The sequence below is a fragment of the Elephas maximus genome, chromosome 2, assembly GCF_024166365.1.
Source record: "Elephas maximus indicus isolate mEleMax1 chromosome 2, mEleMax1 primary haplotype, whole genome shotgun sequence".
In the NCBI taxonomy this organism is placed as follows: domain Eukaryota; kingdom Metazoa; phylum Chordata; class Mammalia; order Proboscidea; family Elephantidae; genus Elephas; species Elephas maximus.
Window position 1 is genome coordinate 85,679,044 of NC_064820.1, and position 22,683 is coordinate 85,701,726.

The window sequence follows — 22,683 nt, forward strand, 5'->3', positions numbered from 1 at the left end:
AGTTACCTTCTCGGAGAAGCAACCTAGACCAGCAGAAGTGTTGGCTGAGAGTAATGGGGGAGATGATGATTATGAACCATGGTGTTGGGTCAACTGCAGCAGCAGGGATTGAGGTTTGTCCCACTCTCCCTCTAGTCCTTTTTTTTTTTTAAATAGTGATTAGCCATTATTTTGAATAACCAGTGACAGGACAGACTGACCTTAATGCTGGGCACAAGTGGATCCGAGTGTTGGAAGGGATCCAGTTGCCACTGAGGTGATTCTGACTCATGGTGACCGCATGTATGTCAGAGTAGAACTGTGCTCCACAGGGTTTTCAATGGCTGATTTTTCAGTAGATCATCAAGCCTTTCCTTCCGAGGTGCCTCTGGGTGATCTTGAACTGCCCATTTCTCAGTTAGTAGCCGAGTGCATTAACCATTTGCACCAGCCAGGGACCCCACTGAAAGGGACAGACTACAGCAAATGTTGTTAATGCCCTGTCCATATTCCCTCAGCAATCACTGTTCCTGTGCACACCAGCAGGGCAGGGAGTTGACAACCCTGGGGACAGCTCTTAACCAATGACGAGTGGACGATAAATACTCTAGCTTCTATCTCCTTGGTGTCACAGATGTCACGGCACAACTGAGCCTGTTACCTAATGGGAATCTGCTCACTGACCTTGAACTGGCTTTCTCACATTCCCAGTTTCACTTTTCCATGCCCCAGTTGGTACTTTGTGGTGGTGGTGTTAGTTGCTGACAAGTCTATTCCGACTCAACCACTTACACTCAAATACAAATCTGGATTCTGCTTTCGGGGGGACCCGGTCTAAGACAGTAATATGCTCATTTTCCTGTTCCTGGATTTTCAGGTTTTCAGTTTTGCGCTATTACAAATGAGCTGCAACATTCTTCTACAAATCTCCCAGTACACATGTAGTTTTTCTCTTAGTATTTGTCCAGGAGTGGAACAACTAGGTTGAAGGGTATGTGCATCTTCAATCTTATTAAGTATTGCCAAAAATTTAAAAGTTTGGTAATGTCAAGTATTGGTGTGATATGGTACATCACTGGGGTTTTAATTTATGTATCCCTAACCACTACTAGGAATATATATTTCTTCATATATTTATTGGCTAGTTGAGTGTGAAAGTTCTATAAATTCTGGATAATAATATTTCTAGTTATATTCGTGGCAGATAGCACCACTGTTTTCTTGTGGTTTGTAAATCCTATGCAATCCATTGATTCCTATTTTCTTGTGTGACTTGCTTTTTTCCCCACCTCTATAGGAGATTTTAGGAAAGTACTCTTCACTCCTGATGTTCTGCATCCTAATTTTATGGCTGACATAAGGGCCCAGTTTATTATCTTAAATAATTTTTTTCCATAAAAATAAATATATAGCTTCATAAATGCTAATCATAATAAAAACACCCAGTGAGGAAAATAACATCTCCAACACCAATACTGTCAACCACTACTGCACATTTTTTCTACACATATTAATATTTATTAAAAATTCTGGGCACTGTACACAATTTGCTTCTTTCACTTAGCAGTCTTTGGCATTTTTCTGTCAGTATCTCATTCTTTTTAACTGCTGCAGAATATTAAATTTTAAAGATACAATGATTGATCATTTCTTTACTGATTAACATGTTGGGCTATTTCCAAGTTTTAAAAAATGCTTCAGTAAATATTCTTGAGCCCATCTCTTTGTTCAAAATTGATTTTTAGAAGTGGAATTTCTGGGTTCAAAACCAGAACATTTGAATTTTGATATTGTTAATTTATACTTTAAAATGGTTGTAACAATTTACAATACAGAAAAAAGCTATTTCTTTGGATATCATAATAATTAACCTTTGCCAACACAATGGGTGAAAAATAATTTTCATTTCGTGAAGTTTACTTTCTAACTTACTAATTCTGGTTTCAAGCAATATCTATTCTTAACTCATTACTCATTATGCTTGCTATTAGATTCCTTTTTTTTTTTTTTTGGAAAAGAGCAGACTATTCTTGTTCTATCATTGCAACATCCCATGGAATTTCACCAAAGATCAAAAACAGAATTTTTAAAGGTCTCAGACCTTTTTTCTCTTTTTATCATCAAAAAGTTAGCCTCCTACCTGCTGTTTTACTGTCCCTACTGAATATACTGGAGTTCTCAACTCACTGATACCCTGTCTAAGTGAACAGAACTTTAATCAGAAGTATGATTTACTCAGAATAATTCACAGTCCCTATTTTAATACAACTTTTGTTTAAAATCTGAGTTGCGGCTCTTCTATTTGTAATGGATTTCCACCATTTAATCTGTCTAGCTCCGATCTCTATGGGCCCTGATTTCAATTCATGCTACCAGGGGACTCTCTCACTTTTGGCTGTCTCGGGTATAGACCCAATTCTGGCCCTTGAGGGATTTAACTACATTTAGTAGTTATAACAAGACATATGTCATAAATGGTATCTGATATGGCCTGTTTAGGAGCAATGGAGGAAAAAACAAACAATGAACAAAAAAATGCTGCTTAGAAACAATCATCCATAGATCTAAAGTCAATGAAGTCTTTTTTCTCTAATGTTACAATACATATTTTTTGGAGAGGAAGAGAGCAACTTGAAATAAATCAACAAATGCCTTCATATTAATCTTTTTTTTCATATACTTCAAATTTGTACTTAATGCCTTTCTCTTCCTGGACATCAGAAAGAACACCTGGGTATCTGTAAAAGAAAATTGTACATCATTAATTCCATCATTGAAAAATACAGCTTTCCTGACTCTCAGCCAAAAGGCATCAAGTGTACAAAGTAAAAAAAAGTTTTCCTTTCCTCTTTTTTCTTCACCACGGTAAGCCACTGTTAAGTTGGGTGAATATTGTGCAAATGTACTACATATAAAAATTGTAAGAAAAATTTCAAACTTTATAGAAGATTAGAAAATAAAAAGTGTAATTTCTCCTTTTCCTCTAACTCCTAATTCTTTCCCCTCAAACAAACAAACCACTGTTAGCAGCTTCTCTTGTGTCTTCCACTCTATCATCCAGCTAATGTGAAATTCCTTAAGAACTTTTCTAAGTTCTTGGTATGAAATTTCTCATGTGGGAAAAGAAAAATAAAATACAATCCTTGCCTGTTTATGTGGCTTATTGAATTCTTTTGTTAAAATCTCAGAAATTTTCTACTCCCTAACTTAGGTCTGTGTTCCCTCCAGCTTCTGAATCAAAACTCAGGTCCTCCACTGGAGGCTGTTTTGACAACTCTACTCTACAAACCTTCCCACCTGGCTTCTCCTCTTGGTGTTCTTACTCTGTATGGTTCAGTCTGCATTTCAGTACATTTGGGTGGTGGTTAGGGACACCTGTTTCAGTCAGACTAGTGTTTGGTTCTGCTGTGTGATTGGCTCTGCTGTGTGACACTGTCTCTCAGCCTGCTTATCAATAAACAGTCTTCATCCTTGCAAAGCATTTAGCATTGTGCCTGATACATGAAGTGCTCCACAACTGTTACCCACTGGTGTCATTAGTTTGTTTTGTCCCCCTGTTTTCTAAACTCTTTGTAGGCCACGGGTCATACAGGAAAAAAATTTAAATCACAGGATCTCCAACATAATCCTGAGTTGACTATTTGGAGATTATGCCATTTTGATTAAGAAAAAAACAAAATTAGAGACATGAAGTAATAATAGCACAGAAATGTGTAAGGAAAAGATGTTTTCTCTGGAAAGACTTGTATTTCAGAGGAAGAAGCTATGTTTCTATACACCAAACATTTTCTAAGCTGTTTGTGGTCCACTGTTTCATTAGTAGTATATCCTCCTTCCCCAGACGCCCACCTTTTTAAAGAAATGATTTTACTAGGCTAAGTTCACATCATAATTTTAATTTCTTTGGAATGAGTCACAAAAAGCGACATTTACATTTTCCCTCCAAATTCTCAGAAGTGTCAAGACCGTCAGTTAATAAGACAAAAGCAAAATATCAAAAGGTTATTTCTGAAACCATGAATAATAACAACTTAGAGATGACTGTGCTATTGGCATGGTATTTGTTTAAGTTGTCAAGGATCCTAAAGGGTGACAGCTGTGGAAACCAATTAAGAGCAAATAGGATTTGGAAGGGTATTTAATATGAAGCTGGTTCACACAATAATCTACTCTTCTTGTTAGAAGCAAAGAGAAAGATAAATATGGGACAATCTACTCTTCTTGTTAGGAGCAAAGAGAAAGATAAATATGGGACAATGGAGATCAATATTCACACAATGTGAGAATCATCACTCTAAGCAGTAGGAGAGAAAATATATAAAAGTGTGACAAAGTAACACAACTGATTTCTACATAAATGTAGGCAATTATATCAACATAAGTATGATTTTTGCAAGTAGTCACTTTTGGAGACTAAAAACAAAAACCTGCATTTTAGCAGTTTAGAATCTTCTAAGGGTTCTTATACTTTCCAATTTTCTTTAGGATTAGTTAAGAGCTAAAGAAAATCAGTCACATATTTCATTTGATTAAAGTCTATTACTTTAACGCCTGGCCATGCGTTTATTCAGACTTGGTTCTGACTGTTCCTTCAGAGTGGCTTCCAGGCTCTGGGAACGTGCCAAGCTTGTTCCCGTACTTAGGCCTCTGCACTAGCTATTTCCTGAGCCTAGAATGCTCTTCCCTGCTCTTTGCATGACTGGCTTCTTGCTATTCAGATCTCAATGTAGACTTCAGTCTGTCTTCAGAGGACTTCTCAAACTGCGCAGTATCTACCACATTGCAATATTCCAATTCTCGGCACAGTACCTTTTTTGATATTTCTCTGTTGTTCGTTACCTTCCCCTTCTACTAGAATGAATGTAAGCTCCTGGGAAGCAGGGACATCACCTATCTTGGTAATCACTGCTTCCCCAGTGCCTAGAACAGTGTCAGATGCTGAAAACAAATCTTGTAGAATGAATTAATGACTATTCTAGATTTCAGTAAAATCATTAAAATCTGAACATTCCCAAATCTATTACAGCGGTTTTCCAAAAATTCCTATACTAGTTGTCTATAAGATATATTGCTACTCTGAGCTCAATCTCAAAAACCACGATCCTTTCCATGCACCTACTCCTCACTTATTGACTGTCTCATTATCCAACATTTTGCATTTATGACAATAGCAAAAAAATCTACTATCTGACCACTCTGTACATTAATGATGTACGTGTGGCCATAATGAACACCGAGGTGTAAGACAGGAGGAACTGGCTGTGATGGTTACGGTAAAGTGTCACTTTGGCTGGGTCGTGATTCTCAGTGACTTGGCAATTATGTAATGATACGTAATGGTGTTGTGTAATGATGTTGCATCCTCCACTTGTGATTTTATGCGGGTGGTCATTTTTGCATAATGCCGATTTCTGCGTAATGACCTGGTCTTTGGAACCTAGCCATGTCGGAATACAAAGAAGTGCTTCAGATTCATTAATAACATCTACTTACTCTGAAAGACGTTTATATTTCTCCAAATCAATTTCTGGAAAAAACGTGTCACTTTCAAATTCCTGCATGATCCTTGTCACGAACAGTCTCAGGTGGCCTGGCTGGTTCATGGCTTCCTTTGAAATAAGACAAAAGGTATCAGTTTCCTTATTTAATCTGTGTCAAAAGACATAGGAACTGTATTTGTTTTTTAAATTAGATATTTAAGTTTGTACTAGGTATTAAAAGACATGCTACCTAACTTGTTATCTTCAAAGCATGCTGTATATAGATCCCGTTGTTTAGTTTGGGGTCCCGAAAAGTGTGTCTTAATTATGTTGAAAATAGCACTAATCACTATGAATAATTATGAGACTGAATTTAAATATATACTGGCCTCTAGTTTGCTTATAAGAACTCCTTTTTAACTTAAGCATTCATTTCCCCCTCCCCCTCTTTGGTTGTTGTTTTAAGAATTAAGAACCTGAAATTATCTAGTTACTCTCCATAGAAAAATTTACATATGTGTATATGGATAAGGAGCCCTGGTGGCACTGTGGTTAAGAGCTTGGCTGCTAACCAAAAGGTTGGCAGTTTGAATCCACCAGGAACTCCTTGGAAACCCTATGGGGCAGTTCTACTCTGTCCTACAGGGTTGCTATGAGTTGGAGTCAACTCGACGGCAATTTTTTTTTTTAATATGGATAAGATAGTACGATTTCATGAGATTTTGACCATGGGCATACTTAGTACATTTACATAAAATTTAGTAATGCTTCCATTTTCAGGAAAGAGTTACAATGTTAGTGGGTAAGTTATTCTGCCTCTTGTTGCTAATGATTGTACTTGACCTTGTTAATGACTGTTGTAACTACAGCCTAAAGTACTGCTGATAGTTTCTACACAAAAAAAAACTGCCTTGGGACAAATATCTTAAAATTCTAATAAAAAGTCATGAGTCCTAACTGTAGGTCTAAGAAAGCAATAACTCTTGATCTTTAAACAGCTTAGAGGGGAAAAAAATATTTTCAGGTGTTCATTATCCATAAAATCCAAATAAGGACCTAGAGCAAGTTTTATTTTTAATAGTACAGCTTAAATTATTCTCTTGCCCCAATCAAATAAATATTCTACAATTTCTTACAGCAACAAAAATTACAAAAACTGAATAGGACTAAACATAGCAGTATTCAAAGTTCTGTATCAAAGTTGATAATATAAGGCAAAGGAAGGTAAACTTGTTATGTAAATGTCCAGGTGGTAAATATTTTAGGCTTTGTGGGCCATACAGTTTCTTATCTTTGTAGGCAGGAGCAACCATAACTGAAAAACCAAACCTATTGCCATCCAATTGATTCTGACTCACAGGGACCCTATGAGACAGAACTACCCCATAGGGTTTTCAAGGCTGTAAATCTTTATGGAAGCAGACCACCACATCTTTCTCCCACAGAGCGGCTGGTGGGTTCGAACTGCCAACCTTTCAGTTGGCAGCTGAGTGCTTAACCACTGCACCACCAGGGCTCAAAAGCACCACCCATAAAACCCGTTGCCATCGAGTCAATTCTGACTTATGGTGACCCCATAGGACAGAGCGGAACTGCACCATAGAGTTTCCAAGGAGTGTCTCGTGGATTTGAACTGCCGACCGTTTGGTTAGCAGCCATAGCTCTTAACCACTACACCACCAGGGTTTTCCAAAAGCATCACAGACAATACAAAATGAATGGTTCTGGCCATATTCCAATGAAATATTGTTTACAAAGTCAGGCTGGTGTGCCCGATTTCAACCGGTAACATCAGAATGATCTACAAACTGTTGTAATGTGAGGTAGGTACGAAACTCTCATCTTCATTCTTCTTTATTATTTCTGTATATAGATACATCAAATTATATGAATGCATTTAAGTACTTAAATTGTTTAAAGAATACATTTCCAAATGAATATGATATCGAGTCATTCATTATGTGATAAATATTGAACAAAATAAAGAACTTGTTTTCTTAAGAATTCATACTTGGTTGAAAAAAATCAAAGAAAAATGTCCATTTGCCCCCATTACAAATGAGGAAAATGAAGGGTTATAGAAACAGGAAGCTAAGAAACAGAGTTGTTATAATCCCGTCTAGGGTCTTCCATCCGAAACAATTTCAGTGTGTATGCTACCACAACCCCCTAAAGGGTAGAGGCTGATTTTTATTTCTCCCCATAAATGCTAATTCTTTATTGGTGTTTTAAAAGTCAAAGGATAATATTTATAATCCTCAAAAGTATTTAAAGCTGGAAGTCATTTAATATCAAGAAAAAGGAGTATTTTCTCTCTTATATATCAATTTCTCTTATGATGGGAAATCATATGACCCTTCTGCTACAACCTCACATTATATGAAAATAGCTGAGAAAAAGTTTTCTGCTTTAACAAATTCATATACATCTTGTCAGTCCCATCCTTTTCTCAGTGAGAAGCATAATTATTCTTAAAGAAAAAGAACTCAGTGCATCTAGGGGACATTTAGGGAGTAAAAAAACAGTCTAGTGGAAGTACTATTCTCAGGGAAGGATTTAGAATGGTTTTCAAATTGGAAACATCAACTATTTTGAATTGAAAATAGACTCTTGTTGTGTGTCATCAAGTTGATTCTGACTCACAGCAACCCTATATGACAGAGTAACCTGCCCCATATAGTTTCCAAAGCTGTAAGCTTTATGGGAGCAGATCTCCAGGTCTTTTCTCCCTCAGAGCCACTGGTAGGTTCAAACCACGAGCTTTTGATTAGCAGCTGAGTGCTTAACAACTGCGTCACCAAGATTCCTTGCAAACAGATTAGTAGGGACTAATTTTTTTTTTTAAAATACTCACATTTTTATTTAGTTTGGATAAACAACAAATAATTCAAATTGATAATATGTCTAACTTACAGTAGGGATAATGTGCTTCCTTTGCTCATGGCTGAATTTTTTAAGGTTCAGACAACAGTGTATGCCCTCCCCCTTCAATGGCAGGGAAGCTGAAAGTAAAAAATATCTTTATATTTACAGAGAACTTTACTTACCTTGTAAACAGAACTGCCTCCTACTATCCAAACCATGTCTACTTTATTTCTCAGCTCTGGTTGTTCAATAAGTTTTAAGGCATCATCCAGACTTTTGGCAAGAAAATGAGCTCCTTGTGGGGGTTCTCTGAGGTTTAAAAAAAAAAAAAAAGATACACATAATTTTTGTAAAATCCATTTATTCTAGACAAGCATTCTGAATAGAAAGCAGTGATTATAAAACTAACATGACCATAAATAAGAATCTTTGCCAAAAAAAAAAAAAAAAAAAAAAGGCACTTAACACTAGTATGGCCAATAATTTAACCCCAATTTGTGTATCTATGGTTCACAATGAATGAAAAAACAGAAACACATGTAATATCTATGGTGGAAAAAAATCAGAACAGTAGCTGTCTCTGGAGGAGTGGGCTAAAGACTGACTGGGGAGGTGTGTAAGGGTGCTGTCTGAAGGTGATGGTACAGGTAATATTCTATAGCTTAGGTAGGGTTTGGGTTATGGTACCCAAAACTCAGCAAACGGACACTTCAGACTTGAGCATATCATTGTACATAATATTTATCTCAAAAGAAGAAAACTCTAAAGAACTCTAAAGAACTACTAATGTCTGTAATTCACATTGAAATGCATAAAAAGAACAACATGGATATGTGAGAAAGCAAGCATAGTAAAATGTTAATGGTAGAATCCTGGTGGGTATATAGGTGTTTACTGTAAAATTCTTCCTGTATGTTTGAAAAACTTCATGATAGAATGTTGGAAAAAGAGTGATATGTTTGAATGACTGTAGAAAAGGTTTGGAATGATATTTAAACTGTCAATTTTTATATGTGGTTAACTTTGGGGAGTAAAGAGTTTTCATACTTCAAATAATACAGAAATGGATTAAATAAAAATGAGTACGTTATTACCTTTGTTATTAAAAATCTAAAAGGAGAAAAAGCATTGGCTAGTTCAATCTCCCCCAACCTCCATTTTTTTTTGTGGCGGGGGGGAGGGTGTGCAATTCCCTTTATAAATGAGGAAACATGCAGAACTAGGCTTTAATAGTAATTAGAAGCAAAATAGAAATCAGAATTCAATGTCAAGTTCTTAGCCCTGTGCTTAAAAAAAATTACGTAATTGCCTTTCAACTACTAGTAGCTATAACAAAGTCTTGATTAATGAAGAACTAATGGGATTATTCATTTTCTTGGCTTCCTCCTCCCTCCTTTGACATATATAATTATTTTATTTATTTCACTCTTTGTCTTCTCTAAAGGAGTTAGGATAGAGCAAAGAATGTATTTTGACTCATGGCTGGAAAAAGGCATGGAAACCATGATAAAGTTAAATGAACCAAGGGATCCCCTATGGTATCAGGGCAGTTGTAGTGACTAGGTTGGATAAGACTATTCAGGGAGAGAACTGCTTCTAGAAAAAACAAGGATTTGCAGTTGGGGGAGAAGATAACCTAGTTAATAAAGTCTAAGATGGCTGAGGAGTCCCTGGTGGCACAAACAGTTAAGTACTTGGCTACTAACTAAAAGGTTGTCAGTTTGAACCTACCCAGAGGCTGCTTGTAAGAAAGACCTGGCAATCTACTTCCAAAAGATCACAGCCATTCAAAACCCTATGGAGTGCAGTTCTACCCTGAAACATTCGGGGTCGCTATGAGTTGGAATCGACTCAACAACTGGTAGGATGACTGAAACAGAGTTATTAAGGTGGTTCTCATAATCAAGAATGTTGAAGATAGATGTTGGAGTTAGGACTGGTATCAGGAGATAGGGTAGAATAGAAAATCGTGACTTAGGAACTGGTATCCTGAGGAAATCTGAAGAGGCATCTTAGAAACTGGTGGATAACAGCAATGATTTTGAGGTGGTATAAATGGTTTGTGTGGATTTTAAAGAAATGGGGCAATACTTTTGTGAAGATTATGGAACAAATGGCTTGAAAATGGCTCTGAGGACTAAGGTGAAGACTACTTCCTTACTCTTCGGTGATGAGTCTGGAAAATGAACAGATTAAGGATTTGCTTTAGATGGTAGTTACAGCAAAAAGACAGAGGAAGTGTTTCTGCAAAAAGTATTATTTAGCAGTTTAGACATAAGTTTCACAGGAAACACTGGATGCCCAGATGCGTAGAAAATAATAAGTGAGAAGTTGGGCTAGTATTTGAGTTCATTAGCACAAGTCCTAGAGAATAGCACATTAAATACTGCGATTTATTTTATCCCTAAATTTCCTTCCTGTAATTATCTCAAACCAGTCCAGATTGGAGTCCCTGACCAGGGAGAACTGGTAGTCAGGAGCACACATATTCTGTGTCAAGAAGTGTCTGGATATGCTTGATACTATTTCTAAATGAGAGTCATTTGAATTTCCTCAGAGGGCAGGCATGAGGATGAAAAGAAATGGCACACATTGTAGGCACCCCAGTGATACTTCCCATCCCTTTCCTTACAGCCCTATTCAAAGAAGGCTGCTTTCCACCTCATGGGATTATGTTAGAAAGAAAATATCTGATATTTATTGAATGGCTACTTGCTCTATTAAGTAGTGGAGTCAGACATCGTTTACATGACACATCTCATGTATTATTACCAGCAATCCTATATAGGTACTAGTATTCTTTGTATGGATGAGGAAATTGAGGCTGAAGGGTTAAGTATCTAATGGTCACACAGCTAAGAAATGGTGGAGCTAGGATTTGAACTCCAGCAGCTTGACTTTGGAGCCTGAACTGCAGCATTGTTACAAAGGTAAGAGACTCTCAACTATTGACTATGGGCTACAGATGTCAGATTCTCATCCTTTGGGTTAGGCAGGCCCCTTTTACTCGTGTTCTTTCACCTTGAGTAGCCTCATCTGATTACACTAGGGTGTCATGTAAACGTCACCCTTCTTCACCTTGTCTGATGTAAAAGAGGATGGCTTGGCAGATAGAATTCTGGCTCAATTTTCCTGGGGACTGCTGGGAAAATACTTGAAATACAAACAGAAAGCCCTAGGCAAGAATGGCATCTTAATCAGAATTTAGAAATATGTTCAATTTAAGGCCTTTTGTAATTAGCCTTTAAAAATGTGATTTCCAACGATCAGAAACTGGTTCAAGTATAGTCCATCCTCATAATGGAATACTATGTAGCCACTAAAAGTGATAAAGAAAATTTTTTTTTAATATATCAAGTGGGGAAAATCAAAGTGGTGTTATGTGGGATGATCCTATTATAAATCAAATGAATGATTATTCAGTCCATGAAAATTTCTAACCTTCTGTTTTGCTGAGGGATATAACTGATGGTGGGAATAGAGACGAAAAATCTACCCCTAAACAGATTGTGATGGCAGCCAAAGAAATATTCTAGCAGTGGCTGTAATATGTGAAAAGGACATCCAATTGGGATGTGCAGATGATGCTATAGGGGCAGAGGTGGTGCCTCCTCCGGGCAGGGTGATGAGGGTGTATTCCTTAGCTGAGAAAGCTGCGTGTAGAAGAAATGTACTCTGTGGTGAGGTTTACAATACTAAAGGGTGGGACAACAGAGCAAAGTCCCGAGGACAGAAAAAAATGGAGTCTAGAATAAAGCTGGGGGTGAGAGAGAGTTGAGTTAGATAGGATAGGATTTTTTCATCTCAAAGTTATAGGGGAAGGAAGAACAATGGGATTTGTTAGGGTGAAAACGAAAGCACTAGGATGTTTGTAGTATACTGGTCTTTGTAACTTCCACAAAATGACTGGGTGGGGCTATGCAAATAAGGTATTTATGACTCACCAAGGGGATTGGACAACCTGCTAATAATGCAAATAAGATGCATGGAACCCTAACAAGGGGACTGGTTAGTTCTGCCATCCTGTTAGGCTTAAAATGAGCCAATCTCAGAGGTTAGGAAGGGGATCTCACTACCACCAAGAAGAGGCGGGAACAGAGTGCATCCTTTGGACCTGGGGTCCCTGTGCTGAGAGCCTCTAGACCCAGGAGACGGAGAGAGCTGTAACACCATAGCTGGCAAGAAGCAGCAGCAGAGAAACGCTGGCAGCAGAACCAGGAAACCAGTGCGAGATGGTGCGGTGGGCTTCCCGGCCCATGGAGCAAGGCAGCTACAGTGGATGTATCAACCGTCGGAGTGAGAGGGCTGAGTGCTTTTGGGCAGGAGGCATGCTGGCAGCGTGGGGTGCCTCTGGGCACTTGGTGCAGCTAGGCTTGCTGACCCATGTTGCGAGAGAGCTGAGCACCTTCAGGCTAAGGCTTATTGGTGGAGTGAGGTGCCTCTGGGCACTTACTGGTAGAGCTAAAGAGCTTTGTAACACTTGCCTGAGCAGGGCAGAAGGCAGGTGGAGGACCCAAGGGGGCCAAGAGCTGAGAAAGAGGACTGCCTGTGGGCATGGCCAAGAAGCTGTCCTGACTGAAGAACTGTATCCTGGGTTGTTCCTGATACTGAACTGTAACTTGTTACTTCTCTAATAAATCCCTTGTCATGGATTGAATTGTGTCCCCCAACAACATGTGTATCAATTTGGCTAGGCTGTGATTCCTAGTATTGTGCGATTATCCACCATTTTGTCATCTGATGTGATTTTCCTACGTGTTGTAAATACTACCTCTATGATGTTTTTTTTATGATGTTAATGAGGTAGAATAGGTGGCAGTTATGTTAATGACATAACTGGATTGTGTCTTGAGCCAATCTCATTTGAGATATAAAAGAGAGACGTGAGCAGAGAGATGGGGGACCTCATACAAACAAGAAAGTAGCACCGGGAGGATAGTGCATCCTTTGGACCTAGGGTTCCTGTGCCTGAGAAGCTGCTAGACCAGAGGCATATTGGTAACAAGGACCTTCCTCCAGAGCCAACAGAGAGAAAGCCTTCCCCTGGAGCTGGGGTCCTGAATTTGCACTTGTAGCCTACTAGACTGTGAGAGAATAAACTTTTCTTTCTTAAAGCCATCTACTTGTGGTCTTTCTGTTATAGCAGCCCTAGATAACTAATACATCGCCTAACTGTGAGTATAGTCTGTGAGTTCTGTGTGGCCACTGCAACAAATTATTGAACCTAGCAAAGATGTAAAGAGTGCTGTGGAAGGGACCGCTGGTGTCATAACTGGTAAAAAAGGTTGGAGGGTAGACGTATGTCTGACCTCCACCTCATGGGAATCAGCCTTGGGCTGATGATCTTGCTTATCTCTCCTCCCCCCTTGTGAACTTAGAGGAGGTCTGATGCCACCATGCCATTTCTTAAAAAAAATTTTTATTGTACTTTAAGTGAAAGTTTACAAATCAAGTCAGTCTGTCACATATAAGCTTATATACACACCTTACTACATACTCCCATTTACTCTCCCCCTAATGAGTCAGCCTGCTCCCTCCTTCCAGTCTCTCCTTTCATGACCGTTTTGTCAGTTTCTAACCCTCTCTACCCTCCCATCTCCCCTCCAGACAGGAGATGCCAACAGTCTCAAGTGTCCACCTGGCACAAGTAGCTCACTCTTCATCAGCATCTCTCGCCAACCCATTGTCCAGTCCCTTCCATGTCTGATGAGTTGTCTTCGGGAATGGTTCCTGTCCTGGGCCAATAGAAGGTTTGGGGACCATGACCACCGGGATTCTTCTAATCTCAGTCAGACCATTAAGTATGGTCTTTTTATGAGAATTTGGGGTCTGCATCCCACTGATCTCCTGCTCCTCAGGGGTTCTCTGCTATGCTCCCTGTCAGGGCAGTCATCGGTTGTGGCCGGGCACCAACTAGTTCTTCTGGTCTCAGGATGATGTAAGTCTCTAGTTCACGTGGCCCTTTCTGTCTCTTGGGCTCATAGTTATCGTGTGACCTTGGTGTTCTTCATTCTCCTTTGATCCAGGTGGGTTGAGACCAATTGATGCATCTTAGATGGCCGCTTGTTAGCATTTAAGACGCCAGACACCACATTTCAAAGTGGGATGCAGAATGTTTTCATAATAGAATTTATTTTGCCAATTGACTTAGAAGTCCCCTTAAGCCATAGTCCCCAAACCCCCACCCTTGCTCTGCTGACCTTCGAAGCATTCAGTTTATCCCGGAAACTTCTTTGCTTATGGTCCAGTCCAGTTGAGCTGACCTTCCCTGTATTGAGTATTGTCCTTCCCTTCACCTAAAGTAGTTCTTATCTACTAACTAATCAGTGAATAACCCTCTCCCCCCTCCCCCCCCCGTTGTAACCACAAAAGAATGTGTTCTTCTCAGTTTATGCTGTTTCTCAAGATCTTATAATAGTGGTCTTATACAACATTTGTCCTTTTGCATCTCACTAATTTCACTTGGCATAATGCCTTCCAGGTTCCTCCATGTTATGAAATGTTTCACAGATTTGTCACTGTTCTTTATTGATGTGTAGTATTCCATTGTGTGAATATACCATAATTTATTTAACCATCATCCATTGATGGACACCTTGGTTGCTTCCAACCATGCCATTTTTAAAGTGCTCATTTTGATGTCATTAATATTTGCTATAAGCCATAAGGCAAGATAATTTTGCTACAATAGCAGGGGTTGAGGAGTCCCTCGGTGGTTCAAACAGTTAATGCCCTTGGCTGCTAACTGAAAGATTGGTGCTTCCAGTCTACCCAGAGCACCTTGGAAGAAAGGCCTGGTGATCTACTTCCTCAAAATCAGCCGCTGAAAACTTTTTGGAGCATAGTTTTACTCTGACACATACAGGGTCACCATGAGTTGGAACTGACCCAACAGCAACTGTTTTTTTTTTTTTAAAGCAGGGGTTGGGGGAGTAGTAAGTGGTATCTGTAGGGGACCTTCTGTGTGCCAGACGGTTTACATATAAAATTAATTCTAAAAGTCACTTCTAGAAGTAGTCATCACTAATCCCATTTAGCAAGTAAGAAAACTGAGGTTCAGAAAGGTCTGCTTGTAACCTGCCTAAAGCTAAAAAGTTAATATGTGCCACAGCAGGTATCAGGAAGCCAGGTCAGGCAGTCTTTGCTAAGCCAAGTGTGAGGGGAGGGAATTGCAACTTTAAGAAGAGGAGGAAGTCTTAATCACCATGGAGAACATGCTAGTTCAGACCGTAAAAAGTTATTATGCCATTAAATGTTAGATCATTTTTCATAGGCTGAAGATAATTTACAACATCTTATATCATATAGGCAATTTTGGGTTTTCTGAAGAGGTAGTCAAAGCTGCAGCATAGGAGTAAAACTTCCGTTTTCCCCTTGTGTTTCCAATGACTTTTTTTTTCAGCAGCTTTGTTGAGATATAAATCACATACTATATAATTCGCTCTCAAGTGCGCAGTTGGGGGGTTTTTAGTATGTTCACGGAATTGAGCAACCATTGTCACTATCTAATTTTATAGCATTTTTATGACCCCCAAAAGAAAACTTGTGCCAGTTAGCAGTCATTTCCACTTCCCCCCCAATACTCCCAGCCCCTGGCAGTCACTAATCTACTTTCTGTCTCTGTGGATTTGCCTATTCTGGACATTTTACGTAAATTCAATTGTACAGTATCTGGCCTTTTGTGTCTAGCCTCTTTCACTCAGCATGATGTTTTCAAGGACTGTCCACTATCGTAGTATATATCAGTATTTCATTTCTATTTATGGCTGAATAATGTTCCATTGTATGGATCTACCACAATTTGTTGGTCCATTCATCATTCGATAGATATTTAGGTTGTCTCCCCTCTTTGGCTGTTATGAATAATGCTGCTATGAACGCTTCTGTACATGTATTTGTATAGACATACTTTCATTTCTCTTGGGTGGAATTTCTGGGTCATATGATAACTTCATGTTTAACAATTTGAGGACATGCCTGTTTTCCAAATGAGGTTCATAACATTTCTTTTAAAGTTACAATGTAGCTATCTAGACAGCTTTTGAAAAGCATTTTACCCCCATCTTATAAAGAAAGTAAGTTATCCAAAATAAGTAGTATATGGCAGTAAATTTTGGGTTTACCTTGAAGATTCAATTTCCTCCTACATTTAGCGGGGTGATAAAAACTGGCTCTCTCTAAAAGGCTTGCATAAGTAATGGTAATTTACATGTATACACCCATGCCCTTTTATTTAGGACTAACAGTACTTGCCACACAGCAGGTGCTCAGTATGTGCGTGGAATTGGCCAGCGAGTAGGAAAGCAGAAGGAAGGACAAAAAATGAACTCTAAAATTTTTTATTAACTAGTGTATTTCTCGGCATACTTCATAATGAAGACTTTAAATTTTCTCTCTGCCTTTTTTAAAAAAGGGAAATACGCCAGTAAATGTTATATATAAACACATTAGCAACCAAACCCAATTACATACACCCCTCAGGGGGGTCATAAAGAAGAAATTAGACTCATCATTTGAGGAGAACTGCTGGCTCAACTGAATATCCCCCCTACTGAGATTTCTTTATGTTTTTTTTTAGCTCAAGCTAGCCATAAATAAACTTGAGTAGTATTCAAGAAAATGCTATTAAAGAGTCTCTGGGAATAGCAATATAGTCTGTGAATTTGGATTCTACCAAATAAAGAGATAATAGAATATCCTAGCAACCAGGAGAGAGAACAGCAGGAAGAGGCAGATGGTAAGATGCACAACATATTCACCATCGCCACAGGCCTTCAACGTAAATATCCTGGTACACTTTTCTCATAGGTTTGTACCTATGCCATTCCAGGAGGGATATGGAGAAAATCTCTTCTGTGAGCCTGAATCCCTTAGTCTATGGCTGTGGAATGTTTTTTACCTTCACAAGGTATGATGGTCTTTTTTTAAAAAAAATTATTTTATCAGTCTAGCTAAAGGTCTGTCAATTTTATTGGTCTTTGCAAAAAACCAATTTCTAGTTTCATTGGTTCTCTCTCGTTTTTCTGTTCTCTATTTCATTTATCTCTGATCTTTGTTATTCCCTTTGAGTTGGCTTCACTCTGGTTTTTCTAATTCAAATCGTAAAGTTATTGACTTGTGATCTTTTTTCCTTTTTAATCTAGGGGTTTATAGCTATATATTTTCCTCTGAGCACCACTTTTGCTGCGTTCCCGTAAGTTTTGATATATCGTACTTTCATTTTCATTCAAATTTTAAGTATTTTCCAATTTCTCTTGTGATTTCTTCCATGGCCAATTGGTTGTTTAATACTGTGTTAAGTTCCATGTTTTTTTTTTTCAGTTTTCTTTTCGTTATTCATTTCTAATTTCACCCATAATGGTCTTTTGATGTAGCTAGGCTATAGCTCCAGGTTATTCAATCAAACACTAATCTAGGTGGTTGTGACGGTATTTTGTAGATGTGATTAAAGTCCACAACGAGTTGACTTAAAGTAATGGACATTATCCTAGATAATCTGAGTGGGCCTGATTCAATCAGTTGAAAGGCCTTGAAGAGCAGAGCTGAGACTTCCTGAAGAAAAAAGTTCACTTGTGGACAACACTGTTATCCTGTGCCCAAGAGTTTCCGCCTGCTCTTCTTGATAGCTTAGCCTACAGACGTTGTCCTTGCTTAGTCTGCCCCCACTATCACATAAGCGAATTCCTTGCAATGAACCACTGGTCCTGCATCTTTGGTTGAACCCTGACTGATACATATGCTTGTTCTCAATCAAGTAGTGCCCTAGGGTGCTGCATCCCTTTTTTGTTATTAGGGTATGGAAGAACAATTAGCATGCCAATCCCAGATTTTTCCTAAAGCTCTAATTCAGTTCTACCCTCACCTCCTCCCCCCTACCAAAAAAAAAAAATCCCTGAGGTTTAGTAAATTATTTTAGTGGGTTAGCACCAACTTTTTTTTTTTTTTTTTAAAGAAACAGAACAGAAATCATCACACGTAGGGTAAATATCACAGAAGCTTTGGCCAAGGTCAAAACAATAGTGTTGACATGCCCTTAAATACCCCCATCCCACAGGGCATAGCATTTCCAGGCACCTGGAACTATCTACTCCAAGGCTAGATAGGAGGATAGGTAAATCCTAGTAGAGGCCCACTGAACACTCCCTTTGCCGAGGATCCTTAGGGCCACTTCAAAAATTGTTTTCCGTTAGACACAGGGTAGAGAACACAAGTATAATTTGAGTGCTGTGGTTAACTATGAATAATAGGGCACATAATTTTGACCAGTTTCAGTCCAGTCTAACATTTACATCTTATTGCATTTAGGGCTGGGCCCAGAGAGGGGATAACCTCTTAATTTTGACAGGTCCCTAAACAGATGTATTTTGATTTTATGTGAAACTAGAAAAAGTTATTAATTACACTATGCAATTGATACTTGAATCTACCGAATAATGGTTCAAGGAAACTTCCAATCTATTACTACAATGAGATTTAATGTTTAATGTAACTTTTCGAGGTTATGCAACCAGAATAAGTTACTGTTATGTGGCATAAATTTCTGCTCATTCATGTCCTATAATCACTTTATTGATATTAAGCAGCTTCATCAATAGCTACTTTTCACCTATTTCATTTTGTCACACACTGACCTCCTCTGTAAGAAAATGGACACAATATTCTTGCAGTAAATATATACGATGGTACTTACTTGAGTCCTCTACTGAGAACTAAATTAATTCTATCTTTCAAAGGTCTATTCTTCTCAGGAATGGAGAACCAGGTCTTCCTACCCATAATCACCAAATTCTGTTTACCTGTAAAATTAACATAAAGAATACGTATACTTTCCGGGAAAAAATATATTTGCGTATAGTATATATGTGTATGTGTACACTGAGTTGGAACTGACTCGATGGCAACAGGTCTGGTATGCATATATATACATATATACACTAAAACTTGTGAAAGCCAGGAACCTGTCAGAGAAGGAAAATTCAAGTATTTTCCACTAACACTGATAGAAAAGTTTTAAGACTGTACCCTTTTAAAGGCAGAAAACTTGTGAGACCCAGAAAAACAAGGCAGTCCCCTTAAGCTCCATCTCTTACAGGATTCACTGTATCTTAGGTGTACACACACACACAAATATATATTACATATATATAAATACATGTAATATATATTTGTTCGACTCAACGGCAGTGAATTTTTTGAGTATATATATTTATAAAAAAATTTTTTTTTTTTAATATATAAAACTGTTCTAGTGACATCTAGTGGATCTGCTTTAAAAAAATAAAAAAATTACATCTATTAGCCATTACCTAAATTTTGCTGTTCATTGCCTTTGAGTCAATTCCAACTCACGGTGACCCCATGTGACCCCACGTGTACAGAGTAGCACTGCTCTGTTGGGTTTTCAAGGCTATGACTTTTCAGAAATAGATTGCCAGGTCTGTCTTCTGAGGCACCTCTGGGGGGGTTTTAACTGCCAACCTTTTGGTTAGTAATCCAGCATTGAACCATTTGTGTCACCCAGGGATTCCCTTTTTATACACATAGCTTCCATTTTTGGTTTAATTGCATAGGAGAAAAAGACCTTGAGAGTCAGCTATCTGGATCCAAGGAACATGAATATTTCTATGATATATTCTGAGAGATCACCGAAAGCAATGCACAAGTGTGTGTCCTTAAAAAGTCACCAGCATTAGTTTTATTTTATTTGAACCAAACACTAACATTTATAAGCTTCAACTAGTAAGACTAAGCATTTTTCTACATTTTGGTTTACTATTCATAACCTAATGTTACTTCCGAATATTGGAATTTTTTTTCCTTTAAGATTTAAAACAAACAAAAAAATTCATGTGACTTCTAATTCATGTTATCTCTTATACAATATGCATTCCACTTGCTATGGCAGAGCTTTAGGTTTTGAATAAGGAGATATTAACTATGAACAAAATAGAGCCAAATGATGAGAGAAATGATAACAGACCTGGCCTAACAACTAAGGTGCAGGTACTGAGTGAAAGACATACGGAGACAGTTAAACAAACAAACAAATATATAGTTAGATACATAGATAGATAGAGAGTCAAAGAGATAGAGAAAGAAATGACACTTTTGGTACTCATTTGTTTATCTAAGAAAAACTATATTTACTGATAACCAGGAACAGATCAGGAACTGGATGCTTTCCATATTACCAGACCATATTTAGGATTCCTTAGCTTCCAGGGATTTCCGTCTTGTCTCTACCTGTGACATAAGAGCCAAATCAATGGGTCTTGTCTCTGTCCTGTTAAAGTTCTGCAGCATCTGCTCCTTTCCGAGGTACTGTTTCAGCTTACTTTATGGCTCTTGTCCCTGTTTACAGATGCCTCTCAAGTTTTAAATGGGGTCTCCTTCCATCCCCATATTCTTGTCCTTGGTCATCCTCTTTTCTCCAGTAGCTGAATTCACGTAGTTCCCTGTGTCTGACATTATCCTGGATGTCTTTTGGGCACCTCAAAACTGTCATCATCACAGTTGAACACTTTTTTTTTCCATTCCTTTATTTTCATGTCACTCAGACTCTGAAAGTGAAAACCTAGGAGTTCATCTTTGATGCCTTCCTGCGTCACCTTTGGAAACCCTAGTGGCATAGTGGTTAAGAGCTTTGGCTGCTAACCAAAGGTCAGCAGTTCGAATCTACCAGGTGCTCCTTGGAAACCCTATGGGGCAGTTCTACTCTGTCCTACAGGGTCACTTTGAGTCGGAATCGACTTGACGGCAGCGGGTTTGATTTTGTTTTTTTTTTTTTGTGTCACCTTTGTTTTAGTCATCTAGTGCTGCTATAACGGAAATACCACAAGTGGGTGGCTTTAACAAAGAGAAATTTATTGTCTCATAGTCTAGTAGGTTACAAGTCCAAATTCTGGGTGTCAGCTCTACGGGACGGCTTTCTCTCTCTGTGGGCTCTGGAGGAAGATTCCTTGTCATCAGTCTTGCCCTGGTCGAGGAGCTTCTCAGGGGCAGGGACCCCAGGTCCAAAGGATGTGCTGTGCTCCTGATGCTGCTTTCTTAGTGGTAAGAGGTCCCCAGCTCTCTGCTTACTTCCCTTTCCTTTTCTCTCTTGAGAGCTAAAAGGTGGTGCAGGGCACAACCCCAGGTAAACTCCCTTTATACTGGATCAGGGATGTAACCTGGTGTGTTACAATCCCACCCTAATCTTCTTTAACATAAAATTATAGTCACAAAATAGAGGACAACCACAGAACACCGGGAATCATGGCCTAACCAAGTTAATACACACATTTTGGAGGGGACATAATTCAATCCATGACAATCTTTAACTTCCAGATCTTAAATGGATTATTAACATGTAACAATTTCTTGGCTTTCTGTCCTCTCTCCGCTGCCCTCCTTCAGGCCTTATCATCCCTTTCAGGGCTTATTCCAAGCTCTTTATATGGTTTCCTTTCCACCCAAAAATCTCTGGTTAGAAAAGCCTCTATCCAGCTGCCAATTTTGCCCAATACCTGAATTTTATGAGCATGCCCACATATAATGTTAAAGAAAAAGGTGACATTTGACTAAATCTTGGGAACTGCACATACATCAATGGTAAGGGAAAAGGCCCCAGATTAACATGGAAAACTTCCCACATAAGTAAAATTCGCATTGGTTAACTTTGGCAAGCAAGAAGCTTGTGAACCTCAACCAGTTAAAACAACCCACCTTACCTTCCACTGAAGAGGTTGTGGTCGTGGTCATTCTTTGGAAATACTTGAATTCATTCCTACAAGTCAGAGAAACACAGCATTACTCAGAACATTACTCTGTGGGCTTAAGCTGTAATGCGCGCTACAAACAGCGCGCCTGGAGGTCTTCACGGCCGGGACTTCGCTCTAGGCCTGGCGCCGCGGGGAGTAGGCCTCGGCGCAGCAAGATTGGGACGGAAACCAACAATTTCGCCTTTCCGACTGGTCATGCAGAAGGAAGCACCGTCCCTCCTGTCGGCCTCCCGTCCTCCCCATTCCCTTTTGGCGAGTCCGTCCGCCTCGTCCCCACCCGGGTGCCCCGATCACTGGCAGCCTGCACCAGCCTCGGTTTCCCCGGCCAGGCAGGTACCTGAGCGGGGGCCAGGGTAGGTCTCCGTTCTTGCCGATGCCCATGTTCTGGGACACAGCGACAATGCAGTTTAGCGGACGAACCATGATAGCAACAGTAAACCCCTCCGAGCTGGCTCCTCACACCTGGAGTCCGGGCAAACCTTGGCGCGAAACTGTGGCCACCCCGCCCCTTCGTCCCATTTGTGCAGGCGAGGCCCCGCCCCCGAGCCCGCCTCCCGCTCCGCAACACGGCAGGGTCGCGACGTGCTCGCGCCTGCGGA

At 39.2% G+C, this 22,683-nt stretch overlaps 1 protein-coding gene across 1 annotated transcript; it reads right to left on the reverse strand.

Moving 5' to 3' along the window:
• Positions 1-1,894: 1,894 nt before the first annotated feature.
• Positions 1,895-22,650, reverse strand: DHFR (dihydrofolate reductase). The gene is made up of 6 exons (XM_049866890.1): positions 22,422-22,650; positions 22,034-22,089; positions 19,015-19,120; positions 8,507-8,633; positions 5,473-5,588; positions 1,895-2,717 (listed from the first exon to the last, which is right to left on the reverse strand). Exons 1-6 carry the CDS (start codon positions 22,505-22,507, stop codon positions 2,639-2,641), a joined length of 570 nt encoding a protein of 189 aa, XP_049722847.1. The 5' UTR covers positions 22,508-22,650; the 3' UTR covers positions 1,895-2,638.
• Positions 22,651-22,683: the final 33 nt, after the last annotated feature.

Excerpts from the sequence above, each read along its gene's own strand:
- DHFR (XM_049866890.1), bottom strand. The coding sequence starts at position 22,507 with ATGGTTCGTCCGCTAAACTGCATTGTCGCTGTGTCCCAGAACATGGGC. Across the intron at positions 8,634-19,014 it reads GTTCTCAGTAGAGGACTCAA|AGAACCCCCACAAGGAGCTC; the intron begins GTAAGTACCATC and ends TTTAAACCTCAG. Across the intron at positions 2,718-5,472 it reads AAATATAAACGTCTTTCAGA|ATACCCAGGTGTTCTTTCTG; the intron begins GTAAGTAGATGT and ends TTTCTTTTACAG.